Raw genomic sequence first — 13,210 nt, forward strand, 5'->3', positions numbered from 1 at the left:
GGCCTATTAATTGTAAAAAAAAAAACGTCGTCGAAAAGGCGGTTTGGGTACCGCTGATTTTAGTGGGTATTCCGGCGCACTTTAAGTGGGAGAAAAGCGTAAACGCGTTTTTCCAGCGAAAAAAGTGGTACCGTTAAATGCTACCATTAAATATTTTATACTCCATCTGAAGGTCTTGTTGTTTTCTGGACAACTTTTAAAGTGCGTCTTGGATTTTTCATAGCTTCCGTTTTAATATCTGCGCCATATGTAGATATGTTCTTTCAATAACGCTTCGCGCAGATTATTTATCTGAAGTTTTTAAAAATTAATTACTAATTATATTGTGATTTGTTTTTTGGCAAGCATGTTTTGGATTTTCCATCCAAAGTCATGACATGACTCGAATAATCTTAATCGAATTAAACGTAATTAATGCGAAAATTTCAAAATATACATTGCGAATACACGATGTAATTATTTTTTTGTAAGCAAGTGTATTTTATGTTTTTGTTACGCATACTTCACAGTATGTTTCAACATTTATATGCCGAAATTAATGGTCTAAGAAAAGCGGCATGATTAAATGTTCCAGTACAACGAAATAAAATAAATAATATGTACTAATGAATACGATACTTTTAATTGAGTATAAGAAATTACGTGTGACGGTAATGAGGCACCTCGGCAAATTTAGTCTAATACATTTCAAATGAATATGTATAGTCTCGTCTTTTGATGTGAATCGAACGCTAAAGGCAATGCTTCGCTTCGCGACATTCAAGTACAGTTTTTTTGGAGAATTAAGTATAGTACTATTTCATCATTAATTCCTTTTTTATTTTTCAGACATCATTACTTTTTTAATTTTATTTATTCTTTTGAAAAGTATCGAAAGCACAATAGAGTTTTAATGGTTAGGTGGACCTTTCGATATGATTATATACCGATAAGTACATCAGTGATGACTTCTATATACGTTACTATTTTTCATTATGCCTAGGACTACAAAGCACCGGTCTAGGGGCCCCGAATGCCTAGGGTCCCAAATGCCAAGGGGTATTAACCAGCCGAATGCCAAAAATAATATTATTTTATTCCAATTTGAGGACTCAAATGTCAGTGCCTAGGGGTCTGTGGTCTCTGTAATATTATAAGGAATTTAACCATATAGCCTAGAAATATAGGTAACTAACTCATATTAATAAAAATACTTGCATAATGCGTCTTCAAAGTGGTGAATAATAATATACTTAGAAGTGATATATAAAAACCAACGATTTAAACTTCTCAACTCCACGCTATTTACATTATTTGCGTATTAAAACAGCCATTATAACTATTCAATAAGCAATGAATGTGATAATTCGATTTTAATCAATTATGAGAATAATTGATGGTGTATTTACAATCTAATAGTAAATTTTGAAGAAGTTTTTAATTAGCAATTATAATGCACGATTCTATAAATGTGCATAAAAGATAATATAAGTAGTAAGATAGTTATCTTATTATTTAAATGTGTCTAGAGAAGTGTTACGTAAAAAACAGCTGAAATGATTTCAATGCGGTTTCTACGATTCAACTACTCAATTGACAAGGTCGGGTTTAGATTTTTTTTTTTATGACTGAACAAACCTATTACCAACATATTATTTTTTTTTAATTTTATGCTTACCTCTCGCCACATTCCCTTGGCTGATCGGTGCCCCGTTGACTTTGATGCGCCTCCCATCGGCAGTACATTTTAAAAGCATACTTCGGACATTCACTCACGTGGTCCCCATTCAAGATTGGTTCTTAGCAACAGTTGTCTGATGTTTGTAAATTATAAACACGCATTTACTACATAATCTTTGGCGCCAACCGATTGGTTCTCTCTCGTGACGTCAAAGTCAAATTGAAACCACTCAAATCAACACAAAAACTTGTTATCTTACTGTCTTTTATTAAATTAATTCTTTACAACAGCTTTTATGCAGTCCACTTAACTATCACTAAACACATAAACTTAATTTTGTTGTATATTTTTCCCGAAATTGGCGATATTATAAGGAAATATGCGATTCAGAGTACGATTCACGTGTTACCTCAGTGCAAGACACCGCTTAGTACGTAGTACGAACTGTATCTACTATCGTAATCAGTCCGTCAATATACTGAAGCTGCGACAAATTGCGAATGACAGATGTTTTGACAAAATAAGTCAATAGAAAATAAAACAAGAGTGAAGTTAGTTACTACTAGAAATAATTAATAGATCAATTCCATATTATATTTTATCACCTATTGTGTTTTAGTCTTAAAAACTCATATTAAGTTAAATAATTATTTATCCAAATCGGTTAACAATTTTATCTGCAATTAAATTAATCTAGAAATATACTAATCCGTAATGTTGGTTAACCTGTAAAGTTTGGGTAAAGTTGCTAGTTGCTACTGGTTTTGAATTTCGTGTTGTCTTCATAATTTTTAATCCTATTTAAAGATTAGCTAGTCTTAAGTTGTATGTATGTTGAAAGTTTTATTTAAACACGACTAAATCGGTTTGTGACATAAAATAATTTTTTAATCACCTCTTTATTACAATATATGCACAAAAATATACTGCAATAACTGCTCGTCCCGAATTCGTATGGTTAATATTGATACAAAAATTAAATATATTATGAGATTTATTAAAATATTTTCTTAATGTATCCTTACGTCATAAAGTGAACCTATATTCCATTCCAAATTTAAATTTCTTAGACTTAGTGGATTCGGCTGTGCGTCAGTAAGTCATTACAAACGATTTTATAAGTATAGTTATTTAATTATATGAAGCACAGATTCAGTTAAAATCATATCATGAAATGTTTTATTTATAAAAAATACATATTTAAATTAATGATGATGTAGCCAAAACCTTATAATAATAAATGAGCTATGACAACCGCTCTAACGATTTGTCTCAAATTTTGTAATTAGATAAAAGTTTTACTTTTACAGTTTTTGTCTATAATTTATACTAAAAAAAATAAAGATGTCACTTTTTTTTAAATACAAATTTATTAAAACCGAGTGAAGCGCGGTCGCCTAAGTAACTACATATTTTATGATAATAAATAAGTTTATTTTTTAAGTTTATTGAACCTTTAAAGTTAATTCATTCAATAAGCATTTATGTTGTGTTATTATATAAATTAGCAGTAGTTTTTTTAAAAAAAATAACTTCTTAACAAAGATATTTTAATTTTAATTGTTGCTGTCATGACAATATTATTATTATATATATTTATTAAACTATATCACTGATACTCCTTGAATCAGGATTAAGCATTTCATCATCTGTAGCATCACTATCATTATCCTCTGGTAGTTGTTCATCACAATCGTCCCCTGATTCATCATTTTCTTCAATTTCCTGGGTAGAAATAAGTTCTCCGTGAATATTCTTATTTTTAAGATTTCCCATCCAGAATGCTTCAGAACAGTTATTTGCAGCCAACATTGCTTTAACTTTATACAGAAGAGTTTCAAGTAGTTGCCTTACATATGGGACCTTATTAATCAATGCAGTATCCTTTTTCAATCTGGAATGGCAACATAATGACTGCAGGAACCTTGTGATTTGTTGTATAGTTTTCAATAATTCGAGTATTTCCTGTGTTTTATTTTTGAACTCCAACTCCAATATAGGTATTCCATGGGAAATAAATACTTTTATAATTGGAAGAGTTTTCTTAAAAAAAGCAGCTAAATTGTTTCTACTGTCAACTGTTTTAGCTATTTCTAACATACATTTCAAAATTAATCCCACATTCTTCCATAAATCTAAATGTTCACAATTAGTTAATCTTTTATTTAAATGTATTTTGGTTGCTAGTAGAAGTGCACCACCCAAATTCCTATATATTATAGGAAAATTGGCCTTATTAACACATTGAATTGAATTCAATGTACTGTTACGTGTTTTAACCATTTCTTGTACATCGTTGAGTAATAAAAGTGTTATATTTTTAAATTCTAAAATTTGATTATTCGTAAAATACACTCTAGCAAAATTATCTATACACTGATTAAGAAACAGTCCTTTTTCAGCAACACCATCAGGGGTTTTCCACTGGTTAGAGAGAAATTTCTTTGCCAGCTCTTTTATTATTTGTGATATCATAGGACTTGAAGAATATTCCTGAATTGCTTTGAAGTATTCAAACAAAGATACAGCTGTTGTAAGCTGAAGGCAGTATTTCTCATGTCTTTGTATATGTTTAGCAACAGATAATACTAAATCTTGTACATATGTTGAGTTTTCTCCATCTAAGCTTGCAATAGTACGTAAAGAAGTTTTCAGCAAACTTTTATGTTGATTTTTAAATCCAATCCATTTAAAATATGTAGTACAAATGTTAAATATGTTTTCAAGACCACAAAGATAGTCTAGCATATCACTATCATATAAAATATCATTATCATCTTGTTCGAGTTCAATAAAATATTTCTCATCTAAATATGTTGTAATAAACTTCATGTGATCCATAAGTTTTGGCAGCATTTTATTGAGCAACTGGGCACATTCTGTTGCTTTTTCAGGATCATAAACTTCAGTGTCATCTTTTTTGGTGAGAAATGTATTTCTTTTAATCTTCGAAAGTAATATGTTTTCTAAATTATAGTTTATGCATTTTAAAAGAAATATAAAAACTTCCATTGTTAAATTCTTTTCAGCGTTCTTACCATCAGTCAATTCATATTTCAGAAGATTTAGTAACTTTAAGCTCAATGATCTAAATGGTATACTTTGTACTTGCTTTGTAGCTTTGCTTTTTATAGCATTATTTCGTACACTTGCTTGACTTTTTAAAGTTTCACTAAGAACTGAAACATCTTGTGTCTTTTTCTGCGCTTTTAATTTAGTATTTTGGGCTTTAATATTTTTTTTCTCAAAAGCATGCATCTTACTAATACTTAAATTGAAAGTAGATGATGGTGGCTTATATAATAAATTACTCTGTAACAAAATTTCTTCTATTGATTTTTCTAGCTTTTGTATATTTAACACTCTATTTAAAATCTTTGATTTCAATGCCGGATCATCTTGAGAAGCAAATGCATTCAACAATTCTCGAAACCAATTAACGCAATGTACTTGACAATCTAAAACATGTGTGATTGTTTTATTACTCATATTTTCAATTAAATCAATATCAAAAATTGGCATAATAACTGGACATCCCAGTAATGCATCTATACTTGATAAATTTCTGTTATGCTTTTTGATATGTAGAGCTTGGACTAGTTGGAAAAGTGGAGACAAAATTAGGATACTGACATCTTGCTTTGTATTCAGTGTTAATCCACCAATGTTTATAGCTATAACTTCATCCATTTCACTATCGGTATTAAGACAATATTGCATATCTAGTTTCAAATCTTCAAATGTATCGCATTCCAAGGAATCAACAATAAAGTTCTGTTGTAAATCATTCGTTACAGCTTCAGTAATCCAAGTAAGAAAATGTGAATTAATATAATCTACTGATTGCACTATTTTATACAATTCATCATAAAAAAATGCTATCATGTCAGGAAATTGTCTTGTACTGCGACTAATTAATTCTATAATCTGTGCTGCCTCTCGAAGATCGCCCTCTGGCAGATGGTTAATGGATCCATAACTAACATCATCAACTGCTTCTATAGAGATTTCTTCATTATTTGAAGCCATTAGGTACTTTACAGCATGTACACCAGCAAGAATACCTTGAATCTTCACTACTGGGTTTGAACTTCCTAATTCTTTCCTGACAATCATATGTATGTCATCCCTAATTACTGAATTTTCATAACTATATGCAAGACAACAGACTAAATTCATAACAGCTCGTATTTCTGATAAGGTCATATCATCCATTCTATCAAGTAGAGTCAACATTTGAACACTTTGAGGTTTTAACAATGACATGTCTTTAACTGCAACATTATTTAATATTGTTAGTATATTCATAATACATTTTTTACTGTCTAATCCTAGTTGCAACAGTTCTGCAACTACAGTCTGGCAGCAATCATCAAGTTTCGAAAACATCAAACTATAAATATGTGAAGCAAAATTCTGAACTTCTATGTCCCCCCTACTTTTCAAAAGAAAATTTGTTAAACTTATTAGGTTTTTTAAATAATCTTTTAATATAGGTTTAAAATTGGCAAAAGCATCATCTAACAATTCTTCATTTAAAATATTTAGCTTAACTTGTTTTTTAATTACATTTTCAACTTGCTTTTGCTTTTCTTCTGTTGTGGAATACAAAATCAAAATTATTATAAAGTCAATTGGCTTATGGTCAGTACTAAGTTGACAATTTGAAATAACTTTTAACCAAGAATTAGCAATAACTTTTGAAGATACTATAGATGTCCTTATGGCCGAAGCTGTTAAAATCTGGCTTGAAGCAATATCTTGTGGATTTGCAATTGAAGTCGGCCAACCCAATGAATTCCTCAAACCTAGCACAGCTTCAAAATATGCACTGTCAACAGTACGTCCAGACATTAAAAGAAATTTAACAAAATTAGGAAAGTGATTGCATTTAGGTAATGCCATTAAAATATTTAATGTTTTCTTTTGCAATTGTTGATATTGCTCATCAGATAAACATAGGTAAGATAGACAATCTAAAATAGCAGGTACAAGATCATGATCCTCACTCAATATCCTACTCATCTCTGTTGCGATGTTATCATGTGACTGATCTCCTATTATATCAGGAATTGCTGTTATAATTTCAAGGCGAACCATTTTTTCTGAAGTAACATCTAAGAGATTTATGAGATTTACAGCGATCTTATCGCTGTCTACTATATTATCTAAATTAGAAAAACATTTCAATATTGCTTGAATCCATGGTCCACATTTAGAATCAGCAGCCAGATCAATGGCTTTTTCAAAAATGTAATCTATTAATTTGTTCTGTAGCACAGGAATATTCATTAGAATTTTAATCAAACTATCGTTTAAATAGGATTCAGTGGAATTTTCGCCTGCTGTTCGAACAATGTTTGGATACAAATAGTGTTTCAAATATTGTTGATCGTCACATCTTTTTTTTAAGTTTTCAAAAAAATCGGACACGTTCCGAGGATAATCTTTATGTTTTTGCAAAGTTTTTCTTAAATTTCGAGTAATTAAAATTGTTTCTTGTGATGTCATACACTTTTCTGGCGGTTCATGTAATTGTAAGCCACTTTCGTCTAAAGTAGTTTCAAAATAATCATTATTATTTATACTTTTAACTCTTTTGCTAGGACTTTCACTAATTTCTCTATGAGGTGTCCTTTTTATCTTCATTTTTTTATTTTGTAAAAAGGAAATAAATTCCTTTGGTCGTTTTTATCAAGATAATACTATACACTTATGGAGTACCAATTAAATAATTGATATCACTTATTTTCAATGTTATATTTTTCTTTGTGTCGTAACTAATTTTATTATTAATATAGTACTTGTGCATAAATAATTAAAATAAAATTAATTCAATTCACTAATTATTTTATTTTTTATATCTAGTTATGCCATTATTACAAATACATCTTGTCAAACATAACTTTTTCTTAAGTTTTAAATATTTTTTGACATTTATATTTACGCCGTTACAATTTATTATATACTCTGTAGAGTATGGTCTATAAAATTTAATTAATACCAATGTAAAAAGAATTTGTTAAAATCCACTTTTAAAAAATGTGAAATATTAAATTAACATCATAACCTACATTTTTAAATCTAAATATAAGAAAAAAACATGTTTCATAAAAGTTGAATAAGAGTGTTGTCGGAATGTCGGTAGTGCTAAGGACTACTGACTAGTGACTTAGTGTATGGTCAAATTAGTTAATTATTTAAGGTACTTCATTACAGGTTCCATAAACTAAATGAATTAATTCTATCTTTAAAACATGTTTGTAAATGATGAATAATTCTCTTCATCTTTGCCAAAATGCAAATTGATTTAACTAAATGAACAGAAATTTGCGGGCGATTTTGCGATTTTTTCTAATTCACATGGTGCTGCCAAAAGAAAAATACCATAACACTTTCCTAACTCTTGCCGCTAAAATATCATATCTAAATAGAATTCCTGGGCTTTCGGCTTGATTTAATTAACTGTCTGGCTAGGTATTGCAAATATTTGTATTTTAATTTTTTTTATTGTTTTATGGTACTAGAGACTTTTATTGTTTTATGGTACTAGAGACTTTTTTGTATTAATTTATTACCATTATAAACTTATGTTTATGTATTCTACATAAACCAATTTCAGGTTAAATCTTAATAAAAGAGTCTTTAGATTTTTTGTTGGTGTTTATAGTTTATCTCGTTTTTGTCAGTATAGAAAAATATTTTTTTGACTTTGCATGTTTAATTGTTTCAACTGAATGTTTTGATTTACATTGTCTATTAATCAACTTGGTACTTATATAAAATATATTAAAAGGATATTTTGAATTTTTCTTTCAAGATTCCTAATTTACGATGATTTTAAAAAGTATTTCTTATTACATGTTAACAACAAAATATGTATAATAATTATTATTGATTATATATGTATACATTTTATAATATATATCTTTAAATAACTTTATTTTGTGATGTGGTAGCAATGGTAGCATTTATTATCTACTAGTTACAATTTGCAGTTGCCATACTGGCATATTTACAAGCTATAGTCTACGCGCCATTTTGGGAATTTTATGGCATACATTAGCGGTTACATTAGATTTTGATTTCTTATTTAATTAAAGTAGCGTTTTATTTTCTTTATTAACACAACATGGGTAAAGACAAAAAGACAGAAACCAGCGACGGTTCCAGTGAAGAAGAGTACGTTGTTGAAAAGGTTTTAAATAAGAGAACTGTGAAGGGAAAGGTTGGTTATAAAATGTAATACTTTTTAATTTTTTTAAAAGCTAATATTGCTGTGTTATATAATATGTAAAGCTTGTAAAGTTACGACATTTGCGTCATTTAAAAATGCATTTTTATAATTCTGTCAAATAAATACAGTTTTATTTAGGTGCTGTGTAAAGTAAAAATGAAATCATAACCGTCATACAATGTTATTAGGCGCAACCGCCAAGTAGAACTTTAGAAATGTAGAAATTTTAAAGCACAGTATTTAATATTTTTACATTGAATGCGTATGTGAATTGAATATTAATCTAACTATAAGTAATTAATAGTAATTCGTAGCAATTATATCTATATCCATGTAAGATATAACTAAAATAATAATGCAAAGTTAGGATATTTGGCTAAAAATATGTATCTCATATAGGTACAGTATCTTCTAAAATGGAAAGGTTATAAAGAAGAGGAAAGTACTTGGGAGCCAGAAGAAAATCTGGACTGCGAGGAATTGATAAAAACATTTGAAGACAGCAGAAAGGAAAAAGAGGTTAGGCTTGAAGTTTGTATTTCTACAATTTCTACATCAGTATAATTTTTTGGTTTCACAGTAATTTTTTTCCATTTTTAATTTAAGCCACAATATATCAATGCTATTTCAGCTATTACCAATTATTTAATTTGCTTAAGTTTTTTAATATTACCTGAGTGACTGATAAAAATTATGATGACTAGATTTTATATATTTTAAGTGTGATATTTGTGCTCAGTATAAAAGAAACATTGACAAGGATTAGTGTATTTAAAGGTTATTTCTAATTTAAAACATCATGAGGAAACCTGCATGTCTAATTTCACTGAAATTCTGACATGTGCATTCCACCAACCGCGTTGGAGCAGCATGGTGGAGTAAGCTCCTAACCTTCTCCTCTAAAAGGGAGATGAGGCCCTAGCGCAGCAGTGGGACATTCACAGGCTGTTACCTATCTAGTAGAATACCTTTTAGTGACAAGTGTGATGAAGTTGGTAAATTATATTGTATTATAGAATATGTTTGAATCGAGTCAATATGTACGAAAATATCACAGTTTTGTAAGAGAGGTTGGTACACTAAATAGTGTCTTTACAGATCCAAAATTTGATGCAGCTTGGTCAATTTCTAATTTTGGGACAGGGCTTTAATCGGGAGAATAATAATACATACTGGAATCACAGATTTAGTTTTCTAGTTTATAAGTCTGAATGCTAGTGGTTTTATACCATTAAATAACTGTCACTTTTAATTATTTCATGATTTTTTTTTCGTATATCTTGTTTACTTTCTTTTTAAATATGCACTTTCAATACTTCTTTTTAGTTGAATTTTAATTTTACTCTTGCAACTATTATATTTTTAATATTGTAATATTGTTATCTTAGTTGCTGGGCCTCATCATATTACACAGCTGTGTTTTTTACCTTTGTATTTCTAAAGTGTAGTGTCCACCTTAGATATATCCAAAATATTTTACTATTAAGTTGGATTATTAATTATGGTACTTGATTGTGTTGTGATGTTGATGTTAGTTACATATATTTTTTGCATTTAATTTTATACATTATAATATTACTTAAAATAGAATCATTGAATACTTGATGCCTATGATCTAGTTTAAAAATTGAGCTGCCCAATTTTTGTTTGAAGGAGACCGCCACTTTGTATTGGTATCAAAATGAAAATTGTAGTCATAAATCTTTTAATTGTTTTATACCTTAGTGTCTTAAATAAACAATAAAAAAAATATTTGAGCTAATTTCAAGAGACGTTGGTTTGAAGATATAAGAATGATAATCAAAACATACAAAATGTAATTTGTTTATATCATAAATAATAAAATAAGTTTTTATTTAGTAATAATTTGGCTACAATTAGCAGTCCTGATGATTATGGGCTTAATCATACATTTCTTGTGTCGTTTTATTCGAAGGAAACTGCTGTGTAGGTCAATTGTGTTATAAAAAAGAATTTTAACTTAATAAATCATCATTATTATTAAAATTTATTATTTCATTATACAGCTTTAATATCGAATAACTTATCTAAAATTTATAATTATTAAAGAGACAAAAAATTATAAACAAAGAAATATTTTAGGCTAAAGCGAAAAAATCTGAAGAACGCACCAAAAAACGGAGGCGTGAGTCAAGTGACGATACAAGTACGACAGGCCGCAAGGGCCGAGCGACCAGCGTATCGTCACTGGAGGAACCCAAAGATTCGAAGAAGGAAAAGAAAGACGACAAGGCGAAATCAGGGTTCGAGAAGGGTCTTAAAGCTGAAAAAATAATAGGTGTGTACTCCATATGTTTCATGAAATGCAAAGTAACATTTCTGTGGTATAGGATTGAGTATAAATTTTATATTTGCCACAATAACATTTTTAAAAATCAGTAAATGAAAGGGCTTCATATTCTATACAATATAAAAAACCTTTATAATATGTTAAATAGTTGATTTTCATGCAGAATATGCATTTAATAAGATTACATATTATAATAATTTATAATAGAATACCTCAATAGATAATGGTTATATATTAAATGTTTGTGCTTATATACAGTAAGTGTATGCAACCAAAATATCTTTATGGCAAACATCTGTGAATAATTTTTATTTAATGTGTATACATTTTATTTTCAGGAGCATCAGATGCTACGGGAGAATTGATGTTTTTAATAAAATGGGCAGACTCAGACGAAGCTGAACTTGTACCAGCTAAAGTAGCTAATGTTAAATGCCCACAACAGGTAAATATTTTTGTAATGTATTTAAGAATAAAAAATATATATTTTATATTATCTATATTATTCTTTCAACACTCTTTGTTAATGCCATGCTAACATTGCAATATCAATATGTTCAAGTATTTACCATTGTTTTGGTATCAACATTAAATAGTAATTTGTTTTTTTGTATAGTTAAAAATGTTTAGTTGTTTATTTATCATTGTAAAAATCATTCATGCCAATTTTTTTCCGGAATGTTTTCAAAAAATTGTACACTACTAGAAAATATTAATAAACATACATCAATTGTTGCAGGTTATTGCATTTTACGAAGAGAGATTGACATGGCATACCCCCGCCGAGTCAGATTGATTGTGCTGCTTGCCTAAGGACTAAAATTGTGATAAAACAGTGTCTGTGGTGATTTTATAAGAGAATTGAGAAGTCTTTTACTTCATGTTATGTGTTATGTTGTTTCACGGGACACAATACATTCTCAGCAATTTCTCAGAAGATCATATCACTTTGTTCCATTAAAATATCTAGTCGGAATATTAAAGAATAGACATCAGCAAAGTTTTTATATAATGTAACAAACAACATATATTAGCTGAACATATAAGAATATTTCTTTTGATGAAATTCCGTAACATCTGTTATATTCTATATTAATAATAAATTCGAACTTCTTGAAGATTCTCTTTAATTTCTCATTTTATGTATAAATAAAGAATTTTGTATATAATTTGCTCATAAGTATTGTTGGTAATGGTAGTTAAAACACTAGTGTATATTACATTTTATTGAATGATATTAATAAAGGTGGGTAATTAACGATATAAACAAATATTTTATTCTTATATTATTTGAGTTGAATTTTGAGTTTAGTTATAAATGCAAATATCGTAGGTGGAAATGACGATACAATATGTAATAGTTTTTATAGAAGTATTTATGTCTAAACAAGCTGATGTTTGTTATCATCTATATTTTTGTAAACATTATTTAGAGGAAGTGTTAATAGTAATATAACCAACTCTTAGCAATGTGAAAGGCTGAAATTAATTTCTTTATCCTTGGACTAATATCTCCTATTAAATAAATAAATTTTAGTAATGATTTTTCTATGAATAATTTTACCTTTACCTCACATAAGTATTGGTCGAGAGCCATTAGAGAATGATTCATCTAAACATGTTGTGTAAAGTGTGATAAGTAATATGCATATTTAGGTCAGTAATCAGTTTCAGTAACAGCCTGTTAATGTTGTTTATTAAGGGCTGGGCTAAGGCTCAGCAGTGGGACATTAACAAACCTTCTCCTCTCTCCAGGAGAAGGTTTGGAGCTTATTCCACCACGCTGCTTCAATGTGAGTTGGTAGAATGCACATGTAGCAGGATTTCAATGAAATTAGACAAATGCAGGTTTCCTCACGATGTTTTCCTTCACCGTCAAGCACGAGATGAATTATAAACACAAATTAAGCACATGAAAATTCAGTGGTGCTTGCCCGGCTTTGAACCCACGATCATCGGTTAAGATTCACGCGTTCAAACCACTAGGCCATCTCGGCTCGTG

General features: G+C 29.1%; 3 protein-coding genes across 4 annotated transcripts in view; 1 reads left to right on the top strand and 2 right to left on the bottom strand.

The window, feature by feature from the left end:
- Window positions 1-2,099, bottom strand: part of LOC126780987 (nuclear factor of activated T-cells 5) — an 83,934-nt gene extending 81,835 nt beyond the window's left edge. For both annotated transcript variants that reach the window (XM_050505721.1, XM_050505719.1), the window contains exon 1: window positions 1,658-2,099. In XM_050505721.1, the coding sequence (XP_050361678.1) occupies window positions 1,658-1,736 (79 nt within the window). In that variant the 5' untranslated portion in view covers window positions 1,737-2,099. The remainder of the gene's footprint in view (window positions 1-1,657) is intronic.
- Window positions 2,100-3,072: 973 nt separating this feature from the next.
- Window positions 3,073-7,477, bottom strand: LOC126781191 (Fanconi anemia group D2 protein). The gene has a single exon (XM_050506033.1). The coding sequence runs from the start codon at window positions 7,307-7,309 to the stop codon at window positions 3,260-3,262; it is 4,050 nt and encodes a 1,349-aa protein (XP_050361990.1). The 5' UTR covers window positions 7,310-7,477; the 3' UTR covers window positions 3,073-3,259.
- Window positions 7,478-8,647: 1,170 nt separating this feature from the next.
- LOC126781333 (chromobox protein homolog 1-like) lies at window positions 8,648-12,533 on the top strand. Its single transcript, XM_050506274.1, has 5 exons — window positions 8,648-8,888; window positions 9,297-9,416; window positions 11,001-11,196; window positions 11,547-11,653; window positions 11,948-12,533. The coding sequence occupies exons 1-5, from the start codon at window positions 8,793-8,795 to the stop codon at window positions 12,002-12,004; spliced, it is 576 nt and encodes a 191-aa protein (XP_050362231.1). The 5' UTR covers window positions 8,648-8,792; the 3' UTR covers window positions 12,005-12,533.
- Window positions 12,534-13,210: the final 677 nt, after the last annotated feature.

Source organism: Nymphalis io, chromosome 3 (assembly GCF_905147045.1).
Source record: "Nymphalis io chromosome 3, ilAglIoxx1.1, whole genome shotgun sequence".
NCBI lineage: Eukaryota > Metazoa > Arthropoda > Insecta > Lepidoptera > Nymphalidae > Nymphalis > Nymphalis io.